Source organism: Plasmodium inui (assembly GCF_000524495.1).
Source record: "Plasmodium inui San Antonio 1 unplaced genomic scaffold supercont1.24, whole genome shotgun sequence".
NCBI lineage: Eukaryota > Apicomplexa > Aconoidasida > Haemosporida > Plasmodiidae > Plasmodium > Plasmodium inui.
This window is the reverse complement of record NW_008481858.1, coordinates 10,326-34,255: the sequence shown is the minus strand read 5'-3', so window position 1 is coordinate 34,255 and position 23,930 is coordinate 10,326. Positions and strand designations below refer to the sequence as shown.

At 36.0% G+C, this 23,930-nt stretch overlaps 8 protein-coding genes across 8 annotated transcripts; all 8 read right to left on the bottom strand.

Annotated features, from left to right (window-relative positions):
* Positions 1 to 1,348: 1,348 nt before the first annotated feature.
* C922_04486 (hypothetical protein) lies at positions 1,349 to 2,565 on the bottom strand (the record flags this gene model as incomplete). Its single annotated transcript, XM_008820069.1, has 2 exons — positions 1,349 to 2,152; positions 2,392 to 2,565. The coding sequence occupies 2 exons, from the start codon at positions 2,563 to 2,565 to the stop codon at positions 1,349 to 1,351; spliced, it is 978 nt and encodes a 325-aa protein (XP_008818291.1).
* A 3,109-nt stretch (positions 2,566 to 5,674) lies between these two features.
* On the bottom strand, positions 5,675 to 5,887 carry C922_04485 (hypothetical protein; the record flags this gene model as incomplete). The annotated part of the gene is made up of 1 exon (XM_008820068.1): positions 5,675 to 5,887. The coding sequence occupies one exon, from the start codon at positions 5,885 to 5,887 to the stop codon at positions 5,675 to 5,677; it is 213 nt and encodes a 70-aa protein (XP_008818290.1).
* C922_04484 (hypothetical protein) lies at positions 5,888 to 6,357 on the bottom strand (the record flags this gene model as incomplete). Its single annotated transcript, XM_008820067.1, has 2 exons — positions 5,888 to 5,998; positions 6,178 to 6,357. 2 exons carry the CDS (start codon positions 6,355 to 6,357, stop codon positions 5,888 to 5,890), a joined length of 291 nt encoding a protein of 96 aa, XP_008818289.1.
* Positions 6,358 to 9,838: 3,481 nt separating this feature from the next.
* C922_04483 (hypothetical protein) lies at positions 9,839 to 10,985 on the bottom strand (the record flags this gene model as incomplete). The annotated part of the gene is made up of 2 exons (XM_008820066.1): positions 9,839 to 10,651; positions 10,791 to 10,985. 2 exons carry the CDS (start codon positions 10,983 to 10,985, stop codon positions 9,839 to 9,841), a joined length of 1,008 nt encoding a protein of 335 aa, XP_008818288.1.
* A 2,893-nt stretch (positions 10,986 to 13,878) lies between these two features.
* Positions 13,879 to 14,892, bottom strand: C922_04482 (hypothetical protein; the record flags this gene model as incomplete). Its single annotated transcript, XM_008820065.1, has 2 exons — positions 13,879 to 14,082; positions 14,713 to 14,892. The coding sequence occupies 2 exons, from the start codon at positions 14,890 to 14,892 to the stop codon at positions 13,879 to 13,881; spliced, it is 384 nt and encodes a 127-aa protein (XP_008818287.1).
* Positions 14,893 to 18,197: 3,305 nt separating this feature from the next.
* Positions 18,198 to 19,237, bottom strand: C922_04481 (hypothetical protein; the record flags this gene model as incomplete). The annotated part of the gene is made up of 2 exons (XM_008820064.1): positions 18,198 to 19,007; positions 19,169 to 19,237. 2 exons carry the CDS (start codon positions 19,235 to 19,237, stop codon positions 18,198 to 18,200), a joined length of 879 nt encoding a protein of 292 aa, XP_008818286.1.
* Positions 19,238 to 20,350: 1,113 nt separating this feature from the next.
* Positions 20,351 to 20,668, bottom strand: C922_04480 (hypothetical protein; the record flags this gene model as incomplete). Its single annotated transcript, XM_008820063.1, has 2 exons — positions 20,351 to 20,476; positions 20,573 to 20,668. The coding sequence occupies 2 exons, from the start codon at positions 20,666 to 20,668 to the stop codon at positions 20,351 to 20,353; spliced, it is 222 nt and encodes a 73-aa protein (XP_008818285.1).
* A 2,215-nt stretch (positions 20,669 to 22,883) lies between these two features.
* C922_04479 (hypothetical protein) lies at positions 22,884 to 23,066 on the bottom strand (the record flags this gene model as incomplete). Its single annotated transcript, XM_008820062.1, has 1 exon — positions 22,884 to 23,066. The coding sequence occupies one exon, from the start codon at positions 23,064 to 23,066 to the stop codon at positions 22,884 to 22,886; it is 183 nt and encodes a 60-aa protein (XP_008818284.1).
* Between the last annotated feature and the right edge of the window lie 864 nt (positions 23,067 to 23,930).

The window sequence follows — 23,930 nt, the reverse complement described above, 5'->3', positions numbered from 1 at the left end:
AAAAAACAGGTTAGCAATTTCCCCACTTACTCCATTTGTACAGAGCTTCAATTTCCAGTTCTGGGGGGGGAATGAGCCTTTTTTAATAAGTAAGTTTTTATGGGGGTGGTTACAAAACATGCTTCCCTAAACTAAAAGACAAGGGGGTCCTATTAAATGGCCTCTCCCAGGTGGTCTATTAGTTTGGTCAAGGCAAGAAAAAGGTTAACTGAACGATTCGCATAATAACGTTAATAATGAGGTGGCTTTCCTAGGGGAATACTCCAAAACAAAGAGCAATAACATATATGAGTTATGCACCTGGTGGATAGTTCGTGACCATGTCTATGAACTATTTATGGTGTTGCGAATCGGAATGGTAAATCAAAAAAATCATTTCCTTGGGGAACGTGTCCCTCCACACAAGGGATCATTTCATTCTGTTCCCCCTGTTCCAATGGCACAACAACTTATGCATGTTTTTATGCAATATTTTATGCATAATTTTTTTGTCATTAAAAAGATTCATGCGGAGTAGCTGCATGCTTCTGATTTGTATGTGTAGAAGTAGGTGCGGATGTAGATGCCAATGTAGGCGTGGATGTACATGTGTATATTGACGGGACGAGGCGTAGCCAAACTGACAAGGAATCGTCATGGTTTGAAATGTGCAGTCGAAGATACGCAATTAAGAAAGACAATTCAACATACAATAGAAGTGCGCCACGAAAGAAGAAACATCAGCGCATATGTACATGTACGTCCTGGACATTCCCTTGAGGGATAAAAAATAAATAAAATAAAGAGTTCGCGTAACGGTAAGAATTCTTTACGTATTCATAAGAGTGCCATTTTGGTAACAGTAGTGGTGTGGAGTGGTTCTCATCAGCGGCCTTAAGTGGGGGAACAGCCTCGTACCGAAGGCCCACATTAATACAAAATGTGGGGAGTGCCCAAGGTGTGCCTTTAAATTGTGCTTGTGGCATTGCCCCTTGAGGGAAATACTCGGGTACTTGGTAATATGGTGTTTTTTTTTTCTAAGCCTATCATATTGCACATCAGCTTCAGCTTTTAATAGTGTACATATAGCACACATTGTACATCCATCTTCTAGCAAGAGAACCCAATTGGTATCCCTCAGAAGAGGATTCCCTTTTGGGGGATTTTTTTTTTATTTTCCCATTGATTGATCTTGTTCAGCAGTTCTGTTCATTCACGCAGTTGGGCAAATGGCCAGTTGCACAGTTGAACTAGTATCCGGATGTCGCATAAGAAAATCACATACTCACAAAAAAAAAAAAAAAAAAGAGGTAATAAAATGAAAAAATAAATAGAAGTAAAAACATGGAGTAGAGGGAACTCCAGGCGGCTAATTACTCATGGACATCATTGCTGGGGGCTCGAAACTAATGGGTTGCTTGGAGTAATTCTTCCACTTCTTCTCATTAATCCACTTGTTGATGTAGGATTCCATACACTTGTTAAACAAAATGTAATTGTTCTTTTTCCATTCAGCTAATTTCTGGTCTTCACTATCAAGGAATTGTTTGTCTTTCTTTTCTACCCAGGCGGTCCATTCTTCGGTTTCTTTGGAGAGTCGGTCTTTCCATTGGGTCCATTTTTTCCTTTCATTTATAGAGAGCCACTTGGACCATTTATTTTTTTCCCAAGCATCCCAATGTTTGTCTTCCTTACATTTCCAGTCTCTCATTATCCACTCCATAATTTTGTCATTTTTCCATGTAATCCATTCCTTCATCATCAGGACATCTACATAGGATTCACTTTCTGCGATCCAGTCATTCCAATGGTTTTCCATCACTTGCTTTGCTTCAGTCCTTATCCAATTTTCCCACTGTTCATCTGACCATTTTGCGGCATTTTTATAAATGGGGGAGTAGTATTCTGAAACCATTTTTTCGGTATAGTGATTCCATTTTTCTTCCATGGATTTTATCCATTCCTCCGATTCGAGTTGTCTTTGAAGCAGCCATTGATCTTTTTTGTGTTCTAAAGAGGTTGTGAATATTTCTGCATCTTTGTCTAACTGCGTCATCCATACTTTCCACTCTTTTGCTTTCCACTCTTCCGACTTGGTGTTATCCTCTTCCTTTTCTTTGCTGATCAACTCTTTTGGGGGCTCATCTTTCTTTTTGATTTTTTTTTTTGCGGGCTGATCAAGGGGTAGGAGGGGCGAATGTGTAGAAACAGAGGTGGAGCAATAGGGTTGACACGTAAAAAGGCACAAACGTTGGGGGTAATCCTTCTACGCGCCGGTACAAACGACTCCACATATATACACTCGTTTTAGGCTAATTGGATGGGTGCAAAAACAAAAAAGAACAAAAAAAAGAAGGCTCCACATGCATTATTATATTCCTTATTTTTCTGCCATTCTTCTTTTTCCCTTACCGAATTGACGTATGTTAAAAAAATGTAGCTAGCTAAAGAGAGTCCTATAAAACTTGTACCAATAATGAGGAACTCACTCCTAACATTAGCTAAGAAACTATCCCTGTACCTTTCGGAAATTGTGTTGAGAAAGGATGTAATCGCATTGGGTTCTGATTGGTCTTCTACTTCCATATTTCTGTTACATCTAAATGGAAGAATGAAAATTGTTCAGACACCTAGGGGAGCTCTAGGGACAAAAAAAAAACAATGAAAAATGAAATAAAATATAATATGGTATAATATAAAGAAAGATAAAAAAATATAACAAAAATAAAATATAATACAAAAAAATAAAATAAGAGTTTTCTTCTTTATAAGTGAGCACAAACGTTGTGCCAAATTTTCATCAATTTCTGACAAAAGAGAGAAAGTAAAAATAAGTGGTGAATAAACATTTACGGCTAATGGAATTAAGCAAAGATTAGGCTAAAAGAGGTTACAATAAAAAAAAAAAAGGAAGGAGCAGGATCAGAAGCAAGAGCATGGGTCAGGCGCGGATCAGGCGCAGGATCACGAGCAGGAATCATAAGCAGGAGGAGAAGCGGAATCAGAACGACAGCAAAATTGTAACTAGAATTGGAAGAGAATACAAGTATAGGTTAGGCCTGCAGATATCATGCACCGGTTTAAAAATATTTTTTTGCAAAATCGATGCTGTAGCAATTATTTTCAGGTGAGCATTTATTTTTGCCTAAAAAGGAATGGCGTGGTCAAAAGAACTGCCCTTCAATACTATACCTCCCTTTCTCCGAAAGATGGCTTCCTGTATACAGATGCGAACATTTGAAGTTTTTTGTGCCATATCTCCTTTGGTTGAAGTACTTCCCTCGTTTTAGTAGCAGCGATTCGGATTAGTTAAAAAAAAAGGAAAAATAGATAAATAAAAAAAATAATAATAAGCTAAAGAAAAAAAAAATCATAATAAAATAAAAAAAAGAAAAAAAATAAAGAAAAAAAATAAAGAAAAAAAATAAAGAAAAAAATAAAGAAGAATAACAACCGGACGAACGGCGCGCGAAGGGATTATAAACATTGCATATTTGCATTTCCTATGAACCCATTTTAGCGCATTGTTTGGAGCATTACGCGGGGTGACAGATTAGTCGAAATTTGAACTTCTAGGATAGAACCGGCGTGAATCGTTAGGCAGGTTCTCTTCCCGTGACATATTTATCAATCCATAGGATCAGTACATACCGCTGAGTGGCACGGTTTTGTATCTAAATGGGCGGAGGACATTTCTTAGGTGGAATCCATGTGATATTTAATCCCTTGTACGAGATGGGACGATGTCATGTCCTATTAGAAATTTTCCTTGCAAACTGTTCTGTTATTTATGTAAAGAAAAGGAGGCCAACCATGGAAACGTATGTGGTGGTGAACTGTTCAGACGTAAAATATTGCGTTTGAAGTTCTTCACAATTGGGATTTGCTATGTCAGGATAGCCTAGTAACAAAGGGGAAAAATTTATGCTGAGCCTACTGAAAACGTAATTCTTTTTGTTCTATTCTGCTATGTTTCATTATAAACCTTTTGATGAATCGGAAATTGCAGAACAGTCTACTCACCTTAAGCCATACTTGTTCCCAGGCTCCTTTTCCAAAGAATTATTGACCGGTCCGAAGGGGAAAAGATATGTACAAATATTTTCTCCTTAGAATTTGCACCTTTTTCAAAAAAAAGAAAAAAAAATGCAAAAAATTTTCTATAACGAGTGATATAGACTAATTTGGGAGATATTTCCCCATAAACGTTCAATGGCGCAGCTGAGAACAAGCGTTCGACATGTTTGCCTTGAGTATGTCCATAGGGGAATGGCTCAAAATATAGAAAAATAATTGACATAGCATTTGTAATGACCAGTTAGTTTTAGTAAGAAAAGGGGAATTTAGGGGGGGGAGAGGGAGTACATTTTATCCATATCATATGTGTACTTAATTTGAGATAAAAAGAAAAAAAAAAAAATTAAAAAATTGACAGAAAGAATTAGGGTTAGGGTGAAAAGAGCGGTATTACAGGTGTGTATGTTCTACATCTGAGCAAGTGCATACACGTGGGCAAATGCATGCACGCGTGCTTACAGGAAGATGCAATTTCAAACAGATGAGGTACTGATGAAAAGGCAATTTTGACAAATACATTTTTACAAAAAGTTTGGAATATAACACAGCAGACGTGTTCACAAAAGAGGAGGAGAGGGGTCGTATCATTTTTTGTGAAAGCGTCACATCGGTAGAGAATTAATTAGGTTAATGAAATAGATTCTGGACCGCTGGTCCTGTTCTCATACTACATGTTGCATTTTGCATAGCAACGGTTTGTAATGTGCTTAGTTTTGATGGGCCCTTGTACGTGCATGAGGAAGGGAGAGCATATCTTTGAAATATGTCTTGTGCGGTCAATCAGTTTGGGGCATTCCAAAGAACTGGCTACTCTTCCTTCATTTCCGCACGTCGAATATTTGTTCTCGCGTTAGTTCCACACTCGGCAGCGTCACGATTAAGATAACTCATGGGGGTTATGGAAAAGGGGCAAATTTTAAGAGTCTTTTCGCTTTTTCCGTTTCCCACGCTATTTTGAAGAACCCTTGGGGGTCAAAATACAATTAGCTGGAGAGAGACCAAAAAATGGAGAAGCCAAGTCAGGCAAAGCAAAGTGAGCTGAAGCGAAGTAATAATGGTAAAAGTTCCTAGTAATGATGTCGAGGATGTTGACAGTGCACACCCCTCAGATTGGCTCTATCGTCCTCATCCTCGGGTCCTCTGAAATGCCCATTGGATACTTTTCCTGCGGAATCACTCGGTGCCTATCCTGAACCCAGGGAATCCACTGCTTCTCTGCGATCCACTTTGTGACAAAGGACTTACTCAGCTCTTAGAGCAAGTTGTACTTGCCTGTCTTCCACTGGACCCATAGATCCCATTCATGACTTTTCATGTATGCATTTTCCTTTCCGATGACCCAATCGTCCCACTAGTTGGACTCTCTATTAATTCTTTCCTTCCATTTGAGCCAATTTTTTCGGATCACTCTAAATAGGGACTTGACCCACTTTCTCCTTGTCATTGTTTCCCAATATGCGTCTTCATTGCGCTTCCAGTTTTTGGATAACCATTCCGCAATTTTGTTGTTCTTCCATTCAGTCCATTCATTCATAACCCATGTATTTAAATGTTGTTCATTTTCGTCGACCCAGTTAGACCATTCTTCGTCGATAAAACTTTTTATCTCAGCCTTCACTCACTCTTCCCAGTGGGACACATTCCATGTAGGAGATATTTTGAGGATATAAGATTTATATGCAATATCTAGATGCTCATTGTAAAGATTCCACTTGTGTTCGATTTGTTTCTGGAATTCTTCCCAGGGGGGCATTCTCTCTTCGAGGCATTTTTCTTTTTTATCGTTAATGGAGTTGTCAAAATCCTTCCAGTCTAATTCTACGCGGGTCATTCAATTAATCCACGCATAGCTTTTTAGGTCCTCTGATTTTTTTATCAACTTTTGGTCGAAGTGCACCTCTCCCATGGATTCGTACATGTGCTTTCTTTTCTTTTTAGTGGACTGCAAAAAAAGGGGGATAAACGGGAGAAACCGTTTAAAATGTAAAGTACGTGAAGTCAGGGGAAACGGGTAGGGATATGTCCCTGTCGCGTTCTAGCTCCACCACGTATTGCCCGGCGTAGGAATTCACGAATTATGATTCCCACGGAGGGGGAATTGGCGCAATTTTTAGGCCTTACCAGGTAAAAAGTCAGGGAGAGGAAAATATAACACGTATATATGAAGAGAGCGATGTATAGAAATGCTATTAAAAAATCCTCGTGAATGTCTGATAAGATGTGGTTCTTGCCCTGTATATTTAACTTCGAAAGGAAGCTGCTTTGGGAGGTACTGTCATTTTGATATTTATTCAGCTCCATTTTATCCTGCTTCGGAGGTTTCCCTCCCTTTTCTGAATTTCTGCACAGTCTGTGGGTAGCCGGATTGATATTTTCCCCTTTCCAATCTGATACTGACAAGGATATCACCTTTTAAGGAAAAATCTGTTCACAAATATTTCCGATGGCTGCTGGTTCCGCATTACCCACTTTTTTTTTCCCGCGCATCCCATTTTGTGTCGAATTAGGAAGAAGTTCTAATGAGCAGAGCCATGATAGTATAGATAGTCAAAACTGTGAGACTGACAGCCGAAGGGGAGGCAGATGAAGAAGGAACCAGAGAACAAGTAACAAAAAAAAGAAAAAAAAATGTAACTCGTATATATTCTGCTTTAGGAGATTTCCAGGAGGATGCAAAGCAAATGTGTAACGAATGCACATGCATAAGGTACACAAAAGGTCACTGTTTAAATTGATTAACGAAAAGTTTGATTTTTCGAAAAGGTGACTTAAAAAAATTACCCATACTGATGCGAAGAAGTTAGCAAATCGGCTGATCGAAAAGTCGTTCAATTTTAACGTGCCTTATTTTTACCCTTCCCCTACAGCTTCCCCCAATTCATCTTTATGAATAAACTTAGGAGAGGAGCCTTAGCGAAGATTGAAAAGAAAAAAAAAGAATGACAATTTGGATAGCTGCTTACATATGCCGTTCGTCATTACTTTTTCGTAACTCGGATGACAGACACATCAAAGTATATAATGTGTATTCTTCTGAGTGGCCCTATATTAAGGCACTGCTTTTTCACAATTTTATTCAATTAAGAAGAATGAAACTAAGAAAAACGTTTGATAAATGTATTTTTGCGTTGATTCTTTATGTATAAGATGACCTACATACTTTTAATGTGTGCATGTATTTTTTTTTCAGTGCACATCTCAAATTACGCATCCTTCCACTCAAAAATGATTGTTAAAAGTGAGAGAGAAGAACAAAAAAAAAAAAAAGGCTTTCATCTGCCATGAGCTTTTATAAGATTGCAAAATTCAACATTAAAATTGGGGACCCCTTTTTTTTAGTATTATTATTTTTTCTTTTTTCTTTTTTCTAATTTGTTTCTTCTTATAGTATTGTTATGGAAAAAGAATTAGTCTAATTCGGGAGAGTTTTTTTTTCTCCCTCCCATGTGCATATATTTACCCATTCTTCAATTTCTTTCTTCTCTTTTTTTTTTCCGTCGCATGTGTATATATTAACTCAGTTGTGCTTTTTTTTTTCCTTTTTTTTTTTTTTTTTTTTTTTCCCTGCCCTGTTTTTAATTTTACCCCATTTTTGTTTTTTTTTTCCTTTTTTTTTTTTTTTTTATTTTCCCGAAGCCTGTACCAATTTACCGCATTTTTTGGCTTCTTATGTTATATGTGTTTTTTTTTGGGCCTACCATTTTTTGAGAACTCTTCTCTCAGGAAGGGAAACGCTTTGTGTGTAAAATGTTGATCAGCTTGTTGACGCGTTCGCTGAAAAAAAGGCAGAAAAATTGCGAACATGAATACCTATATGTATACGTATATATATACGTATATGTATATTTATGTATGTATGCTGGCTTAGCATAACCCTAGTGAAAATTTGGCGTCTTCCCATTGAGTGTAAAAACGGTGGGATTTCTTTTAGATGCATTCTCGCGAAGGGGAAATGGGCCAAAGGTGGAGAAATCTTAGGAAGGCCAGATGAATTGATGAGATGTAATCAGAAAGATGTGAAAATGCCGTATCTGGGGAGAAGCAAACAAGGACTGTTACGCGGCATGTGTATGATGGTCAGGAGGTTCATTTTAAAGAAATAGACACACTATAAGAAGTTAAAAGTGTACCTCGTTACATTATCATTAATATTAAAGAGTGACTCAATATGTTCTGCCCCTTCACATGAAACATAGGGCTGATATAGATATGCCCCTTTTTCTTCCTTTTCGCCGTGATTAGCGCATTGTGGCATTTTCCTTATCTGCGTTGCTTAACTATTAAAAAAAGTTCTGTAATGATAATGGGGAGAAATATGTATATGTGCAGTATGTATTTACCAAATTTGATAAAAACAAGAGAAATTAGGTAAATGTGTTTTCGGGTGCATTTCATTTGCTTGATGGTGAATGATCGCAGTTGTAAAAGAGAAGCGCATGACAGAAACAACAAAAGGTGAGTTTTTGTATATGCTGATCTGACCATAAAGGAGATAAATCAAAAGATTGTAGCCTGAAACTTAACCCATGTCGTAGGCTTACTTCTTCAAACAGATGGCACAGAAAAAAAAAGAAGAATCCGCCTTGGCACATTTCATCCCTCATTTTTAATTCGTGCCGATTATGACGCTAGACTGCTACATCCCGCGTAAAAGCCGAACTCTGCAGGGCGCAAACTATTTTTCTTGTCTGCTCTGGGGAAGGGAACATATTATTGTAATATTCAGATAAGTTCCCTACCGCACCTATTCTTAAAGTTCAAAGAAGGGTAAGAAATTATTTCCATAAAATGTATGTACCGAAACAGCGTCATGATTAATAGGAAGGTAACTACATACAAGATAACTTATATTTGGAATCTTTTTCTTTTTTTTTGGGAGGAGGGTGGGAGGAAATGTTGTTGGGGCATATACAGAGAGGAAGTATAGTATATTTATTTGTATTACGTTCATATCCAATATCACATTTGTATTTGCACTTGTACATGATAACGCACATGGGCTTACAGATATGTATAATCACAGAGACAAACGAGGAACATCATTTAAGAAAAAGAGAAAATGAAAAAAAGAATAGACGATTTCTCCACGCACAAAAACGTGGGCTGCATAAAACAAAGGCAGAAAGAATAGTAAGTTGCACTTGAATATATATGTAGCTATGAACCAATCGTAAAGACATCGATTTGGGAATATGCTTAATTCGGCCTGTTGAGCCATATTTGTAACTGCGATGCAACTTTAGGTGAGTTGGTTGCTTTGGCTGCATATCAGTGTATTCTTTCCGCTTTCTGGGTATTACCATTACTATTACTGTTACTATTACGATTAGTGTTACTGTTACTATTACTATTAGTGTTAGTATTACTATTGCTATTACAATTACCATTGCTACTGATATTATTATTGCTGTTTCTATTATTATTGTGTTTTTGCCTTTTAAAGCCTCAGGAAATCGTTACAGTCCCGTTTTGGAACGTATTCCCTCAGTGGTGTCATCTCATGGGGGTCGATCTAATGTTTGATAAAAATGTACTTCGCAATGATGGAACATGTGGTCTAATTCAGAGTGAACAGATAGGCAAGAATGGAAAAAGAGGTTATCCTTCCCTATAAGTGTTTTCTTTTCTTTTTTTTGTTCTTCTTCTCCTTTTCCTTCCATTTTAGCTTTCTCACTTATGGTGGACCCTGTTGTGCAGCGGATAATGTGTGCATTTGACAGCACAGAAAGGCGCGTCAAGCGAAAATTATTCATTTTGACGACTTTCCCTTTTTTGAGTGTGACTAATTTTTTTTATTTGATGCAGCTTTCGCTTTTGCGGCTAGGTCTCTTCTTTCATTTACCCACACGGTCCACTGTTTCTTGTTTATCCAATTGGTGGTAAAGGACTCAGCCCATTGGTTGTACAGAAGGATCTTTTCGTCCCTCCATTTTACCCACTGGTCTACAATGTTGGTAAGGAAAATACTATCTTTCGTTTTTACCCAATCGAACCATTCGTCCCATTCGTCTCTGGTTCTCTCTTTAAAAACTTTATAGTTTTTTTTCTCAGAAAATTGAAATAATTTGGAAGACCATGACTTATCTTCAAACTCTTCCCAGTGTTCTTCTTCTGCTCGTCTCCAGTCAGACATTAACCAGTCCACGATTCTGTCTTTTTTCCATTGAATCCATCTCTTGACAATTAATTCGTCTGGAGGAAATTTCTCTTGGAAAAACCATTTCTTCAATTCAATATCGAGGTATAGTCTTCCTTCCGTTTTGATCCATTCTCTCCACTGAGGCTCAGTCCAATTTATGGACCTCTTCATCATATTGCTGTGAAATTCTTTATCCATGTTAGGGTTAAAGTGGGTCCATTTTTTCTCTATCGATTTTAACCATGTGTTCCATTCTTCCTCTTTTTCTTCTATAAGTTTATTATTTTCATTTTCTAGCTGTTCGTTGAATATTTCCCAGTCTTGTTCCAATTTCTTCATCCAGTTCTTCCATTCCTTTTGTTTCCACTCTTCGGATTTTTCTGGGAATTCTTTTTTATTTTTGGTCTCCTCCTCATTGGATTCGTCTTCTCCTAGGATGTCAAGGGAATCTCCATTCTAACAGCGGGAAAGGGACGGGGGCATATATATATAAGTAACCATGCATACAGGCAGCTTAATACTCACAAGCGGAAAGAGTATAGAGGAGTGCTGTAACCCCCCCCTTGCACATGTACATTTTTTTTTTTTATCTTACCTTCACAATAACGCCAGAGACAACGCCTGATGTTAGAGCAACCATCATGATACCCAAGGTTAAGGTCATCTGGTCCTTATCCATATTTAGGATATTATGTTTCCACCCCGAGATTGTTTCTTTAACACAAGGGAGACTTAACAGCGAGCTGCAGGTAGTCCTTGCATTGTCCGCAACTTCTGCAACTTGTTCCATGGTGACTATTCTCGGTGGGATAGTTTGGGTAACTGAAGGAAGTGCGCGAAGTGAGCGGTTTAGCAAAGTAGAATAACTTCCCTGAAATAGAAACAAATTCCATAGCCGTATTGGAAAAGAATAAATTTTCATATGGCCTAGTTGCACCTATCTCATTGGCCACTTATTTTTAAATTTCTTACTTAGGGTAAAGGAAAAAGAATAAAATAATGGATTAAGAATGCCGGTGGCGCTAAAGACTTCTTCTCTCTTACGAGATATATGGAAAAAATAAGAGAGAAGACTAAAAGAAATTGGTGATTTTTTCCTTTATTTAAAAAGAAGGAGAAAATTCAAACAACTATGGACAGACAAACGTAGAGAGGGAAGAAGCATTCAAATGGAATCAGATTCTTGTTATTCTAAAAATTGCATTTTCTGACGAATCAATCTACATCAAAAGATTTTATTTTTCTAAAATGGTTCTCATGCGAATGTCAATATAAACATGAATTGAAGCGGGAAAAAAAAAGAGAAAAATATATTCTTTAAACAAAGGACGCGAAGTCGGTAAAAAATAATATGGGAAAAATCTTATTTGTGCAATTTTTGTATTCTACGATTCAATAACAGTGAATAAATAACCGTGAGGAATACCATCGAGATATATAGATACAGAAATAATAATAAATAATACATAAAAACTAAATCGCGAAAAGAGAACACTGTGGATCGACTGACTGCTACCTATTTTGTTGCGTTTATTTTCTTGTTAGTTAACGAAAAGGTTGAATAATTTTAAATTCGACCGGAGCGAAGTACATTAGAAAAAGATGGCCTCATCAGATATGGGATTTATAATTTACAATGCTAAACTATACTTATAGAAGCGTATTTTCGTTGTATGTGACATATAAATAATATGCGCATAAATGCTGCATTATAGACCCTTATGCAAACAAGAAGAAAGGAGTACAAGATATAGCTCAAGCCTGTTCCTGTGCCTAATTTGTTTCAGTTATTTTATGCACGGCGGGGTTAATAAACCTGGCCTTAGCAGCGTGCAGGATGCATCCATTATTTTATTTATATACGCATTTATTTTTACATTATTTTGTATTTTTAATCGTCCCATTTAAGATTATCAAACATAATATTCCTGTGAGACGCAAATAATTTAATTCGTACGTTAGGATGGAATGAAACGAAACGCAGCCACCGTTCAGATGTTAATCTTGTTTTTGCTTTAAATGTACATATTAGAAGAAATTATCGTTTTAGAAGTTTTATCCTTTTTATCGTTCTTGCACTTATTACGAAGCAAAATGACAATTAGAAGTTACCAACAAAAAGAGAAAGAAAGAAAAAAGAAGAAATTGTAATTTTTTTATAAAAAGGGCACGTATGGATACGATCAAATAGAAAATAGTATTTTGTATAACCCCATCCCACGCGATTGATTAAATTATTTGCCGAATTAAACCGAGGCTGAAAGGAACAGGAGGAATTAACGTGACGTGTTCCTTCGTTACCTAGAAAGGGACAAATAGGTAAAAAATGAACGGAAGAAAAAAGGAGTACTCCTAAATTAAGAGATACCGTCCTATATCTGTTCTGTTTTTTCTGTTAAGAGGTACGTTGCTTCTGTTTTTTTTTTTTTTTTAAATCCGTTTTTATAAACTTTCGTTTTACATAGAATCTCGAGCAAAGGGGAGGAGAAACCCTTCACTTAAGCATGTTTTACTTATTTGCAAAAAGTCTGGTCATTAACAGGTTGACATTTTCGCATTCTACTTAAACAAATTCGTACAAAGTTACCCATTCCAGTTTATTTTAAACAGTATGATGATTACCTCGGAATAGTTTTCTTTTGCGTCTGTAAAAAGAAGTATCGTATTATGAAGGTGGAAAAAGGAGGCCAACAGGCCCTGCACAAACATTTTCTGCTCATTTTTGTTAGCAATATGTAATCTGCTCCTTTTAGTGCTTCACCAAGCAGAGTTACGTAAGACAGATAAGTCCATTTCTGTTCTCTTCGTACCCTTATGAATAGAGCATTAAGTACAGGTGTCATGCTTCTGTGTACGGATGTGTTTGCAAAAATGCCTCTTTCTTAAAAAACGGAAAGAATTAATAAATATTCTGCGTCATCTGACCCCCATCATGCGATAGTGAAAAAAAGGGCTAATAAATGGGTATGCGAACACAATAATAGTTGCCATTCCAGTGACGTCGTTTTACAATGTTTGTACTTTTGCTTCCGTTCCTTGGCGTGGCACAGAAAAAAAGAAAAAAAAAAAAAAAAGAGGTTTTCTCCTTCTCCTGCTATTGGGAAGAGTCACATAAAATGATGCTGTGATGAATTGGTGACTCGTAGATGCATACGGTTGAGCATATGCGTCTACGGCACGCGTGTATAATTAGAGTGGACGTATCCACCTGCACATATAATCACATAGATATCAACATACACAATTGGACCGACAGCAGGAATGTAAGATTTAGTGAAGGAAGAAATTTTTCTTCTAAAAAAGAACGTTCCTTGTGTCGTCTCTACCCAGGTGAACTTTTAGAAATGATATGTGTTTTCTCTTTGGGGATTTGTTCAGTGATGAGGCTTTGTTCTACATCTGTCTTTTTCTTTAAGCCGAATGTAACCTGTTCGAATGTGTAACATATTATAATAAGATCTGTACAGATGGGACAGTGTTGTGATTCGCTGTTCAGATAACTCGCTCCAGCTATTCTACTGCTACTTCTAGATCTACGCTGCTCCTTCGGTCGTGCATAAATCATTTCGGTTGTAGCGTGCTTACATTGGTGGTGTGTATTTATATGGGTGTGTGTGGGATGGTAACTTCTCAAATTGAAAAATGGGAAGGTAACCAAACTGCGAAATTGGCCAAACACCAAATTAGGAGAATATCCAAGAGAGAAATTCAAAAATTAAGCAACTGACCAATGAACCATTTAGTGATTTCTGTTTCCCTCGCTCCAGGTATTGCACATCTTTCACCATGCTGGGATACGCGGCTCTCCTCTTTTCTATAAGCTCAGTCCTCTCCTTAAGCCATACGTTCCACTGTTTGCTCTTGATTAACCTCTTTACGAGGCCATCCTTCGAGTCATCAAAGATGATAATTTTATCGGTTTTCTACTCTTGCCACTTATCGACATATTTATTTTTATAGATGTGTTTCTTTGACTGAGCCCAGAGAAGCCATTCTTTCGATTCTTTTTTTATTCTCTTCTTCCATTTAATACAATTTATCCAATCCTTTATGTACAGTCATTTGATCCATTTTTTATCATTTTCCCACTTTTGCCAGTGTTCATCTTCGTTACGTTTCCAGTCAGGGGATTTCCATTTTTCCATTTGTCTAATTGTCCAAGTATCCCATTCTGATTTGAGCCATTCATGGAAGTTTGATCTATTATCAGTGATCCAGTGTTTCCAATCCATCACCAGGAATTCTAACGCATCAGTTTGAAACCAATTTTCCCATTGTGATCCTACCCATTTTAGACCGATCCAGAAAACGTGGGATCGGTATTCAACATAAATGTTGTCGTTATAATGGAGCCACTTTTTTTCTTAAAGTTCTATCCACCTGGTCCACTCCTGTTCTTTCGCGCTGTACCATTTTCTTGGTTTTTCATTATCCATGAGGGCGTTGAAGTTGTTCAAATTGGTTTCCGCTTTTTTTATCCACTCTTTTCATTCGTTTTTTTTCCATTCTTCCGATACCTTTGTGTGGGCCTTTTGGGTGGCAAGTGTGTTCTCCTTTGGGGAGGATTCTGTGTCTGCACTTTGAGGGTCCTGTGCGTGGGCCCTTTGGATGGCTTGTGCGTCTTGATTCGGGGGGACTTTTGCGTCCTTTTTTGTGGAAAGATTTGTATCCTTTTTGTGCTGTATTTCTGTACCCATTTTTTTCTGCTACCCTTGTATCCCCTTTTTGGGTAATATTTGTTCCACATTTAAGGGTCATATCTGCACCTCCTTCTTTTTCCTTCAGCCGTACGGAACCGTTTTTCGAAGTTTCATTTTCGTTCTCACTCACTTGTACAGACTGAGACGTGAGGAAAAGCGAAAGAGGAGCATGTAGTCGCACAGCAATATGCACGTATACGTGTATGCATTTGTGTATATGGCGAAGGGTTCACTTCCATTCTTTCCGTTGCTATACTGAAGCGCAAGCAAGAATTGCACGTTTCTGTGTTTGTCGTTTTGCTTCTTGAAATTTTTTTTTTCTCACTGAAGAAACATTATTCAGAAGGAAAAGCGAGTATATAATGTATAAACCGAGAGACGTACATGAAACCATGAAGAATGCATCCTTAGTAATGGAATCATTAAGGGTTTATTAAATTATCATGGATATATAAATTAGTACTGTAGGTAATCACTCGTTTGCATAGGGATGATAAATATATGATGTGCTGGATGCGTCCGAATGCTTTTCGTTTATTTGTTTATCGATTGATCTTTCCAGCAGTGAAGAAGTTGATATGTCCATTTAATGAAAAAAAAAAAAAAAAAAAGAAATCTAAGCGATGATGGGATGAAATGAGAAAAAGACGGCACTCTCTCATTCATATGATAAAAATAAATATAGAGAAGGAGAAGAGAAAAATAAAATTCATAAAGGGGCTTGGAGTTTAAAAAAAAATATTAGAAATGGCAGTTTTTTACAAATTTAGGAGAAAGTAATATTTTTCATTACTTTTTTGCCCCTTTTATTTTTCGTCCAATTTTAATACCAATTAGGCCCAAATGAATGCGCCAAAAAATCATTTTGGGGGTCTATCGAACGCTGGTTATATTTTTTTTTTTCACGAAGTTATGTATATTTTTAAAATGGATGGATGATAGCATATTTTCTTTTTCTTTCCATTTTTTCTACTTCCTAATGATAGAATTTCTCTTCCTTTCCTAAATGGGCGCATAGAAATAAAGACGAATGGACATTTCCCGTACGAATAATTCCTGCGGATAGTCCTAATCTGTGGTGGCTCTGGTTTTTCATGACACATCACCACTCCTAATTCGTTTACGGATTCGTTCTTTAATAAGTATGTTTCAATGGCTTCCTTTTTTCATTGTCCCTCCTTTTTTGATTTTTCTGGTATCTATTAATACATCGCAAGGATTATCAGAAGGGGCATAAATTCTTCTGTTTTTCCCCCAAGGAGATCGCCACAGTAAAAACGTAAAACACACTACTTTATCTTCGTGACGTTTGAAATTTTTGAATCATGTTCCACCTACGATTCGGCATAGATGTAGACGCATTAGCAAATAAAAGCCCATGTTCGTTATGCGTACGTACAATATTTTTGTAACGCTTCTTGAACACTCCAATTCATGATTACATCATTCTAACAGATCTGTACGAAGTGGGGGATGTACTGAGAAGTAATCTTAATTTAAGAAGTGCAGCTGAGGATAAAATTTCTCATAAAGAAAAAAGTTCGGGTGATCTCTTATCTTAAAGAGTATGTAAATATCAGTAGAGAATATCTGTCTGCTCATGCATACCGGTTTTACATGAAACACTGATAGCACGTATGATGATTTTTGTGGGTGTTTAGAAAAGAAAAAAAATTACTTCATTTAACTTGCAATGTAGCAACCATTATAAGTGAAAAGCCCTTTACCTTTTACCAGTTGACCAAATGATTGCAGAATTAGGGATGCAACTGTTTAGTGATTCCACAAGGAGGTAATATGATGTAGAGCGTGACCTGAAATGATGCCCATTTTCTGATGCCTCCTGGGAGGTCTAACAAGTTTCCTCAATCTTGAAATGATGCTGAGGGGTTTAAAGAAATGGCAAATATGGAGAAATGTTATAAGTGGGAAAAGTTACAAAAACGAAATGATAGCTAGAATTAACCATGAACGAGGAAAGGTATGTGTCCACAGCGGAAGTGCTGAAAGGACCAGTAGGCGCGTGCACAAACCTCGTCCTTTTGTGCATACAATTCTAATTAGAGAAAAAAGGAAAGCGATGAATTCTGTTTTGATATAACAAGTGTTTTCTTAAGCCGATATATTCTTAGCATAGAAAAGGAAAGTTACATTGGCAAAATAATATAAAAAGAAGGGAAAAGCAGAATTCTTTATGACAAGCATGTTTAAATATATCTACAAACATTCGCATAAGAGACAGATGGGAGTGAAAAGAGGCACCAGTAAAATTTTACATAACAACCCCTATTTTGTCGGGCTCATTTTGAAGGCACATGAGGAACGGGAAACAGCGTATGCGTACCATAAATTTACACATGAAACACAACATGATCTTAAAGGAATAATAATAACACTTCACTTGCAAAAAAAAAAAAAAAAGAGAAGAAAAACTCTTTCCTGTGTCGGAAGTTTTTTCTTGAATTAATGTTCATATTTGAAGCATAGGCCAATTTAAGTAGTTAAATGTGTGTGTAAATATACTTCAGCATTTGTTATAGTAAGAGCTTTTTTACAACAGGCATATTTCAACTATAGGAATAGGACGAATAAAGTATTACTCACAAAAAATAATTTATAACATATTCTTATTTTCCTGTGCATTCGATAAATTTGAAATGTAAAGAAAAAAAAAAAAAAGAGAGAGAAAAAAAAGGAGACATTTAAGAATGAATAATCATTTTAAAAATTAATATTTTCCATGTGGTAATAATAATTTTTAGTTAAAAAAAATTAAAGAAGTACAAACAATCATTTAGAAAAGGAAATATTGATGGAAAGTGTTTTATGTAAAGAAAAAAAAGCGTATATTACTGTGTAGAAATGTCAATTTAGGAATGTCCATCTGGTATATTTTTAAAGAATTAATTTAGTGTTTCGCATTTGTTTCAACATTAGACGATTATGAACTTGTATTTTATTTTTATCCTTTCCCCTCTTTCACTGGGGGGGGCACCTCCTCCTTTTTTTTTTGACTCAACTTGGCGGAGAAATGGAAGCAAATATAAATAAAGAAGAAAAATAAAAGTATTCCATTTTCTCTTTTACAGTTATTTTGTACAGATTTATATGCAGTTCTTACACTAACATCTACTTATTTCGAGTGTGTCTTTTCTTCTATACTTGAAAGGGTAAGGCAAATATAATCCGCTAGCAATTTCTTCTTGTTTCATTTGCGAGAGGCACGAAAGCGTCCTAAATGTTCCCTTGGACTACTGTAATTTTCTACACGCTAAAATTAGTTAAAAAGTTGTTCGGATTTTTCAGAACCATCGGGTCCACTGCTTCTGGGCGATTAATTTGTTAGTGAATGCAGCTAGCCATTTGTCGAAGGCAGCAGTTTTATCATTCTTCCATTTGGTCCATGCAGGAGTGTCCTTGAAGATAACGCTCTTTTCTATTTTATCGGTCCATTTTTTCCATTGGTCTGCTTCCGCCCCTTTTCGTACGTTCCAGTTTTCATAAAGTGCTTTATATTCTTCAGGAACTGTAATATCATCCTTGTTTGGACAGTGGAAGAGCCATCTCATCCATTGCTTATCCTCCCCTAATCTCCAGCGTATTGAATTGCATTCTAGCATTTGTTGTTTTTTCCATGTTTCCCAGTTTACACGAAGAGCTGCATTTAAGTTATTTTGGTGGTCGTTAATCCATTTTTTAAAATCGTCCGTAATATATTTCTTTAAACTTTTTTCAATCCATTCTTTCCATTGAGTCTCTTTCCATTCTTTTGCTTTTTTTAATATATTGCTTTTGTATTCCATATCCAGACTTTCGTTATAGTTGTTCCATTTTTTCTCTGCGCTTTGGAACCATCCTGTTTCTGAATCTCCCAAATTTTCAATCCATTGTGTTCTTCCATCTTCAAGAACAAGGTGAAATTCCTTCCAGTTCTCTTCGGCTTTCTTTAGCCATTTGGAAAATTCATTCAACTTCCATTCGAGTGGTCTGAATCTCCATTCCTCTACGAATTCGTTTGGGTCAGGTGCGGTAACTACTGCAGGAGGTTCGGGTTCCTTGACGACTTCGGTAGTGACAGGTTCTGTGGGTTTTCCTGCTCTAATTTCGGCAACCTTAAGAGGTAGAAAAATGGAAACATAAAAATTTATACTGAGTCATTACAGGAGTGGATTAAAGATATATAGGCAACTATACGTATAACGGAACATAGGAAAAATGATCTGTGAAGCGCGGTGATGTAGTCAGTGGAGCTTTATCAGTTCCTGTTTCGTACGTGAACGCCAGAATATCTGAGGAGTGCCGAGGATAACACAACAATGCTAAAAGATATGCTGCAAACCATTTTGATCTTGGTTTCCTTAATAGGATGGGTATTTTCAATAGGGGATAAAAAAGGACGAGTAAACACTTTCGTGTTTTTTTTATTCAATAAAAAAAAAAGAAAAAGGAAAAAAAGAGGAAAAAACAGGAAAAGACGGAAAATCAGATAATACAATATAGTATAATAGCACGTAACGTAATATAGAATGTGACGTAATACAATGTAACGGAATATAATACAATGATAATAAATAAATTTGTGGCCAGATTCAAAAAATATTGGGGTCTCGTTACACGGTATAAGAGTAAAAAAAGAAAAAACTAAAATTAAAAATAAATTGGAAAATGTTCGAATAAGTATGTGCTATTTATATGATTAAAACATATTCAGAAAGAATAGACGAAAATTAAAATGTTCTAATAAATAATGTAATGTGTACTGATCAATAATAGATATAGATGCATTTATTTGCCACTCAATGATTGTTTCTAAAGCTCCTATTTGTACAGATTTTACATGTTTAAGAGGAAATTCATCAAATGATAACCGTCATTTAACTAATTATGTCTTGAGGACGAAATTTTGTTACCTTCTTTCTTTCTTCTCTTAAAATTGAGTTGGCAAATTTTTATAAGTTTGTATATCTTTTTATTATATTGTTATTTTATTATTTTTTCCTTAAAAAAAAAGAAATGGAAACAATTGAATAGATTAGCAACTCAGAGAGTAACGACCAATACGATTTATTGTTTTATTATACTACCATAGCCAATATGTTAAATTTAAATAGATTTTTTTTTTTTGGAATTTCTCGTTTCAGCAGTTTCTTTTCTTTTATAAATAATAGGATTTTAGAGGGTAGTAAACATTGCATAAGAGTATAATGAAACCTGGTGGTGGCTTATGGGATACTAAATAAAAAAAGATATATATTATGTACATGTCAAATTTATTTTTTCAGTGTGACAATTCAGGTTACTCCACCGTTTACTCTAGGTATATGTCGTCATTAGAAGGATAGTTTAATGCTAATTGAACGCACCATATATTAAAATATTGCAATTTAAGAAGAAACAACAAAAGGTCTATAACATGAAAATTGATCTCTAAAAATAAGAAAGGAACAAACTCAGGCTAGAGGATTATAACGATGACGTTCATAAAAAATAGTTTTATGCTCTTCGTTTTTTCATTGTCGATGAAATTCCGCATCTTGGAAAAATCTTTCAATATTATTATATTTATAGTATATATCTTGGACTACAATGGGGACATTCTAAAATGGGAAAAAGGAAAAAAAAAAAAAAAGAGGAAGAACTCGGGACTGAGAATAACAATGATAATAAAATGTATAACCTTATGCTCCCTTTCATAAGAGGTAATTTTACAGCGCTTTGCTTTATAATTTCTTTGTTTGTTCTTGATGTTTTCACTTTGGCATCGTCTTATCATTATAGATTTGTTCTTTTGTTTTTTTTTACGTACCATTCCTCTACGCAGAAAGGAAAGAGAAAAAAGAAAAATAATTACGCGGAGAATATTCATTGAATGTAGAAAAAATGGCATTTTTTTTTTTTTTAAGTCAAATTATGGACGTGGTTTGGAGAGTTTTCCAAATTGAGGGCAACATGGTTTGACTTTTATTTAAAATCTTCATCATATAGAATTAATGAAGTGGAAATAGAAATGTCTGTGCAATAGAGGAAATCTGCGTTTTTTTCCCGTTTATTGCAATTTAAGTAAAAAATTATAGTCAACAAGAAGGGACACTTATTTTGTTTACTTACAGGGGAACATTAATATATAGCAATGTGCAGAGTATTATATGCGTTTTGTTAATACATTGTTATTCCGCGTTATGAGTCCTTTTGTTGTACAATAAAGGATTTAATAAAGGGGGGAAAGATTCTTCCAAAAATGTTGAGTAAATGTAAAAACACTACGTATCGTTTTGTTTATTTTGCTTCTCAGTGAATATTGTTCATATTATGTCGACATGAATTAAAATAGGGAATGAATGATGGTTGGGGCGAAATATAGGAAGAAGCAAAAACATACTTTGTACACTGATAGGGGACAGCCCCGATTCAGAACTGTGCAATAACTGTATAAATTATACAATACCATGGGGGGCACTATTTACCAAGGCTTGTAAAGTCCAGTTGGGTTGTTGCCAGACATTTCCAAATAGGTACTTGTCATCGTGACATGTATACAATTTTTTTAGAAGCAAAGGAATTGTCTTATACGAAGATCCTTGGCCTGCCTTGGTTAAATTATTTATTGTGCACAATGCGGATTATTATACCTTTACGAATCTTTTGAATTCAAGGCAAATATAGTATATTCTTGTAGATATATCTACATATGTCCGTATAACGAAGTGATGCTGCGCAGTGCGGGTGCAGTATTTTCGTCGCATTCTATCAGTTATGTAAAAAGTTCGTTTCCTTAAAATAGAAAAAATAACAGACATGTCTTAAAACGATTATTAAAGGGGTGAATGCGGAAGCGTACTAGTGAAGACTTCACTACCTGTCCCCGCATTCGAATGAAAGAGGGAATATACAAAAACGCGGCTGCTCTTTAGGCTCCTATTGTGTGTACGTCTTTTGTAATAGCGGAGGAACCCGTCGCAATGGCATCACCTATAGATTGAAAACCTTGTTCTGAACGTAGAGATTGTTGCCATTCTTTTCTAGATATTAAAGCGTGGGTTAAGCAAACGAATGCTGGAAAGAGCTTAATCAACACGATGTTATTATACAGGTTTTATGTTATCTGTCTTCTTTTCCGTTGATATTGGTGTACATGCCGATAATTTTTTCTTGGCGCCTTCAGTTCGTACGAAGTAAAATATTTTTTTTGAGCGTGCCTATTGAGGATGCATGATTCGCTACCATAAACAGATGCCATTCTAATTTTTGATTCCATAATACACTTGCCAATTCTGGGGGATTCACCAAACAATGAATCGGCAACCCAATCGTTATATAGTTGTCCTCGTTTGCGAAGTACATTTTTCTAGGCATGGGAAAAGAATAATCGTATGCTCAAATTTGTTCCTTTTTAATAGACTCTAAATAACACCGTAAAGAGAACACAACGGACAAGCGCCGGCACGCAGAACTCTCATAGAACCTGTGATTAGCAAAATATGTCATTTTAAAAAAAATAAACCATCGATTTGGGTAATTATAGGCAGAGGAATCAGTATGAAAAAATTTTCATGTTCAGCGTTTTTTTTTTTTTTTTACATAAAATGGATGGGAGCTGCGCTTATAATATGTGCTCTCTCCCACACGATGATAACATGAAGACTCATTCATAATAAAAAAAAAAAGGAAAGTAAAAAAATTGAACGAATCCGGTACAATTTGAACTGACTTCCTACATCTTTTTCGACTTAACCTAATGCTAATAATTACGATACTACAATGCAAGAATAATAACTTTCTTCACATTAGGGGCGGACACAACAATGTAGGTATAAAATATCTAAATATCTGCCATTTGGATTGAACGCTGAAGGGGTGATAAATTGCCATTTTGCACTAGCTTAATGGTATAATAAGGACAAAATTAAGAATTCCTTTTTTCTATGTTAACTATCTATGAGAAGTCCTCTACTTACTACGTGTGTTTTGTGAGCAATTTCCTTCTTTATTTAAGATTGGTTCGAGTAATTAATACCATTTTTGCTGTATTTGCATGACGCATGCTGAACGTCTATGCCAATGGCGTACATACTTAGAAGACAATTTTTGTAGAGCCCCATGTGAATGTTCACTCTTGCGTACATATCAAAATCGTCCGTTATTAAAATATACATTTCTCTGGAGGGAAGCATTTTTTACATCACAAACAAGATAGCACTGTGGGAATAGATGAAAAAACGCTTTTCTTTGACCGCGGAAGGAAGGCAACGTATGTGATACGTTAGGCCCTCATCCTAGTACGTAGCTGTGTTAACCTATAACCGGAAATCTAGAAGCAGTAAAGTGAACGAGACAAAAATTCCATTTTCATAGAAGTGATCACTGGACCTGTTCAAGTAAGGGAAATATTGTGACGAAATTTCAAAAGGGCTGAGATAATAAGGAGGCACTCCATTCTTAGCCTTGATTCAGCAACATCAATCGGGTTATAATTAGAAATAGAACTGGGTAGCAGCGTAATTTCAGTTGCATATCTGATCCCAGAAGAAAGGATCTCCTTTTTTAAGTATCACTATTGTATTAAGTATATGTTTATACTCCTTTAGGGGAGAGCTCCCTTGGCATTATACCAAGTCGCATTTCCTTTATTTTTTGTCCATTTTTGTTAATTACTTGGTTTCCTTTTTCATTTTAGGATGCACTAAATTTTTGTTCTTTTTTTCTCCTTAATGTGCCAGTGTGTACTTATAGATCTATTCTTCCGTGCACACATAACATGGTTCATTTTGTAATTCTGTTTTTAAAACAGTTTTGCAGAGGAGGGCATGTAAGTGATACTCTGCTACATTGACTTTGCGCAGAGCAGTAGGCTTTATTGGTTGCTTCCCATTTTGCTTCTCCGTTTCTAATTTTACGTAGTATTTTTTTTTCTCTTTTACCTTATATAATGGTCGAAAAGGAGTCCCACGATGAAGAAACGCGCTTGAGGGGAAGTCGTCTTGATGGGGCACCAAAGCATGATTCATTTTTTAATAAGGATGGGTTACTATTAAGAA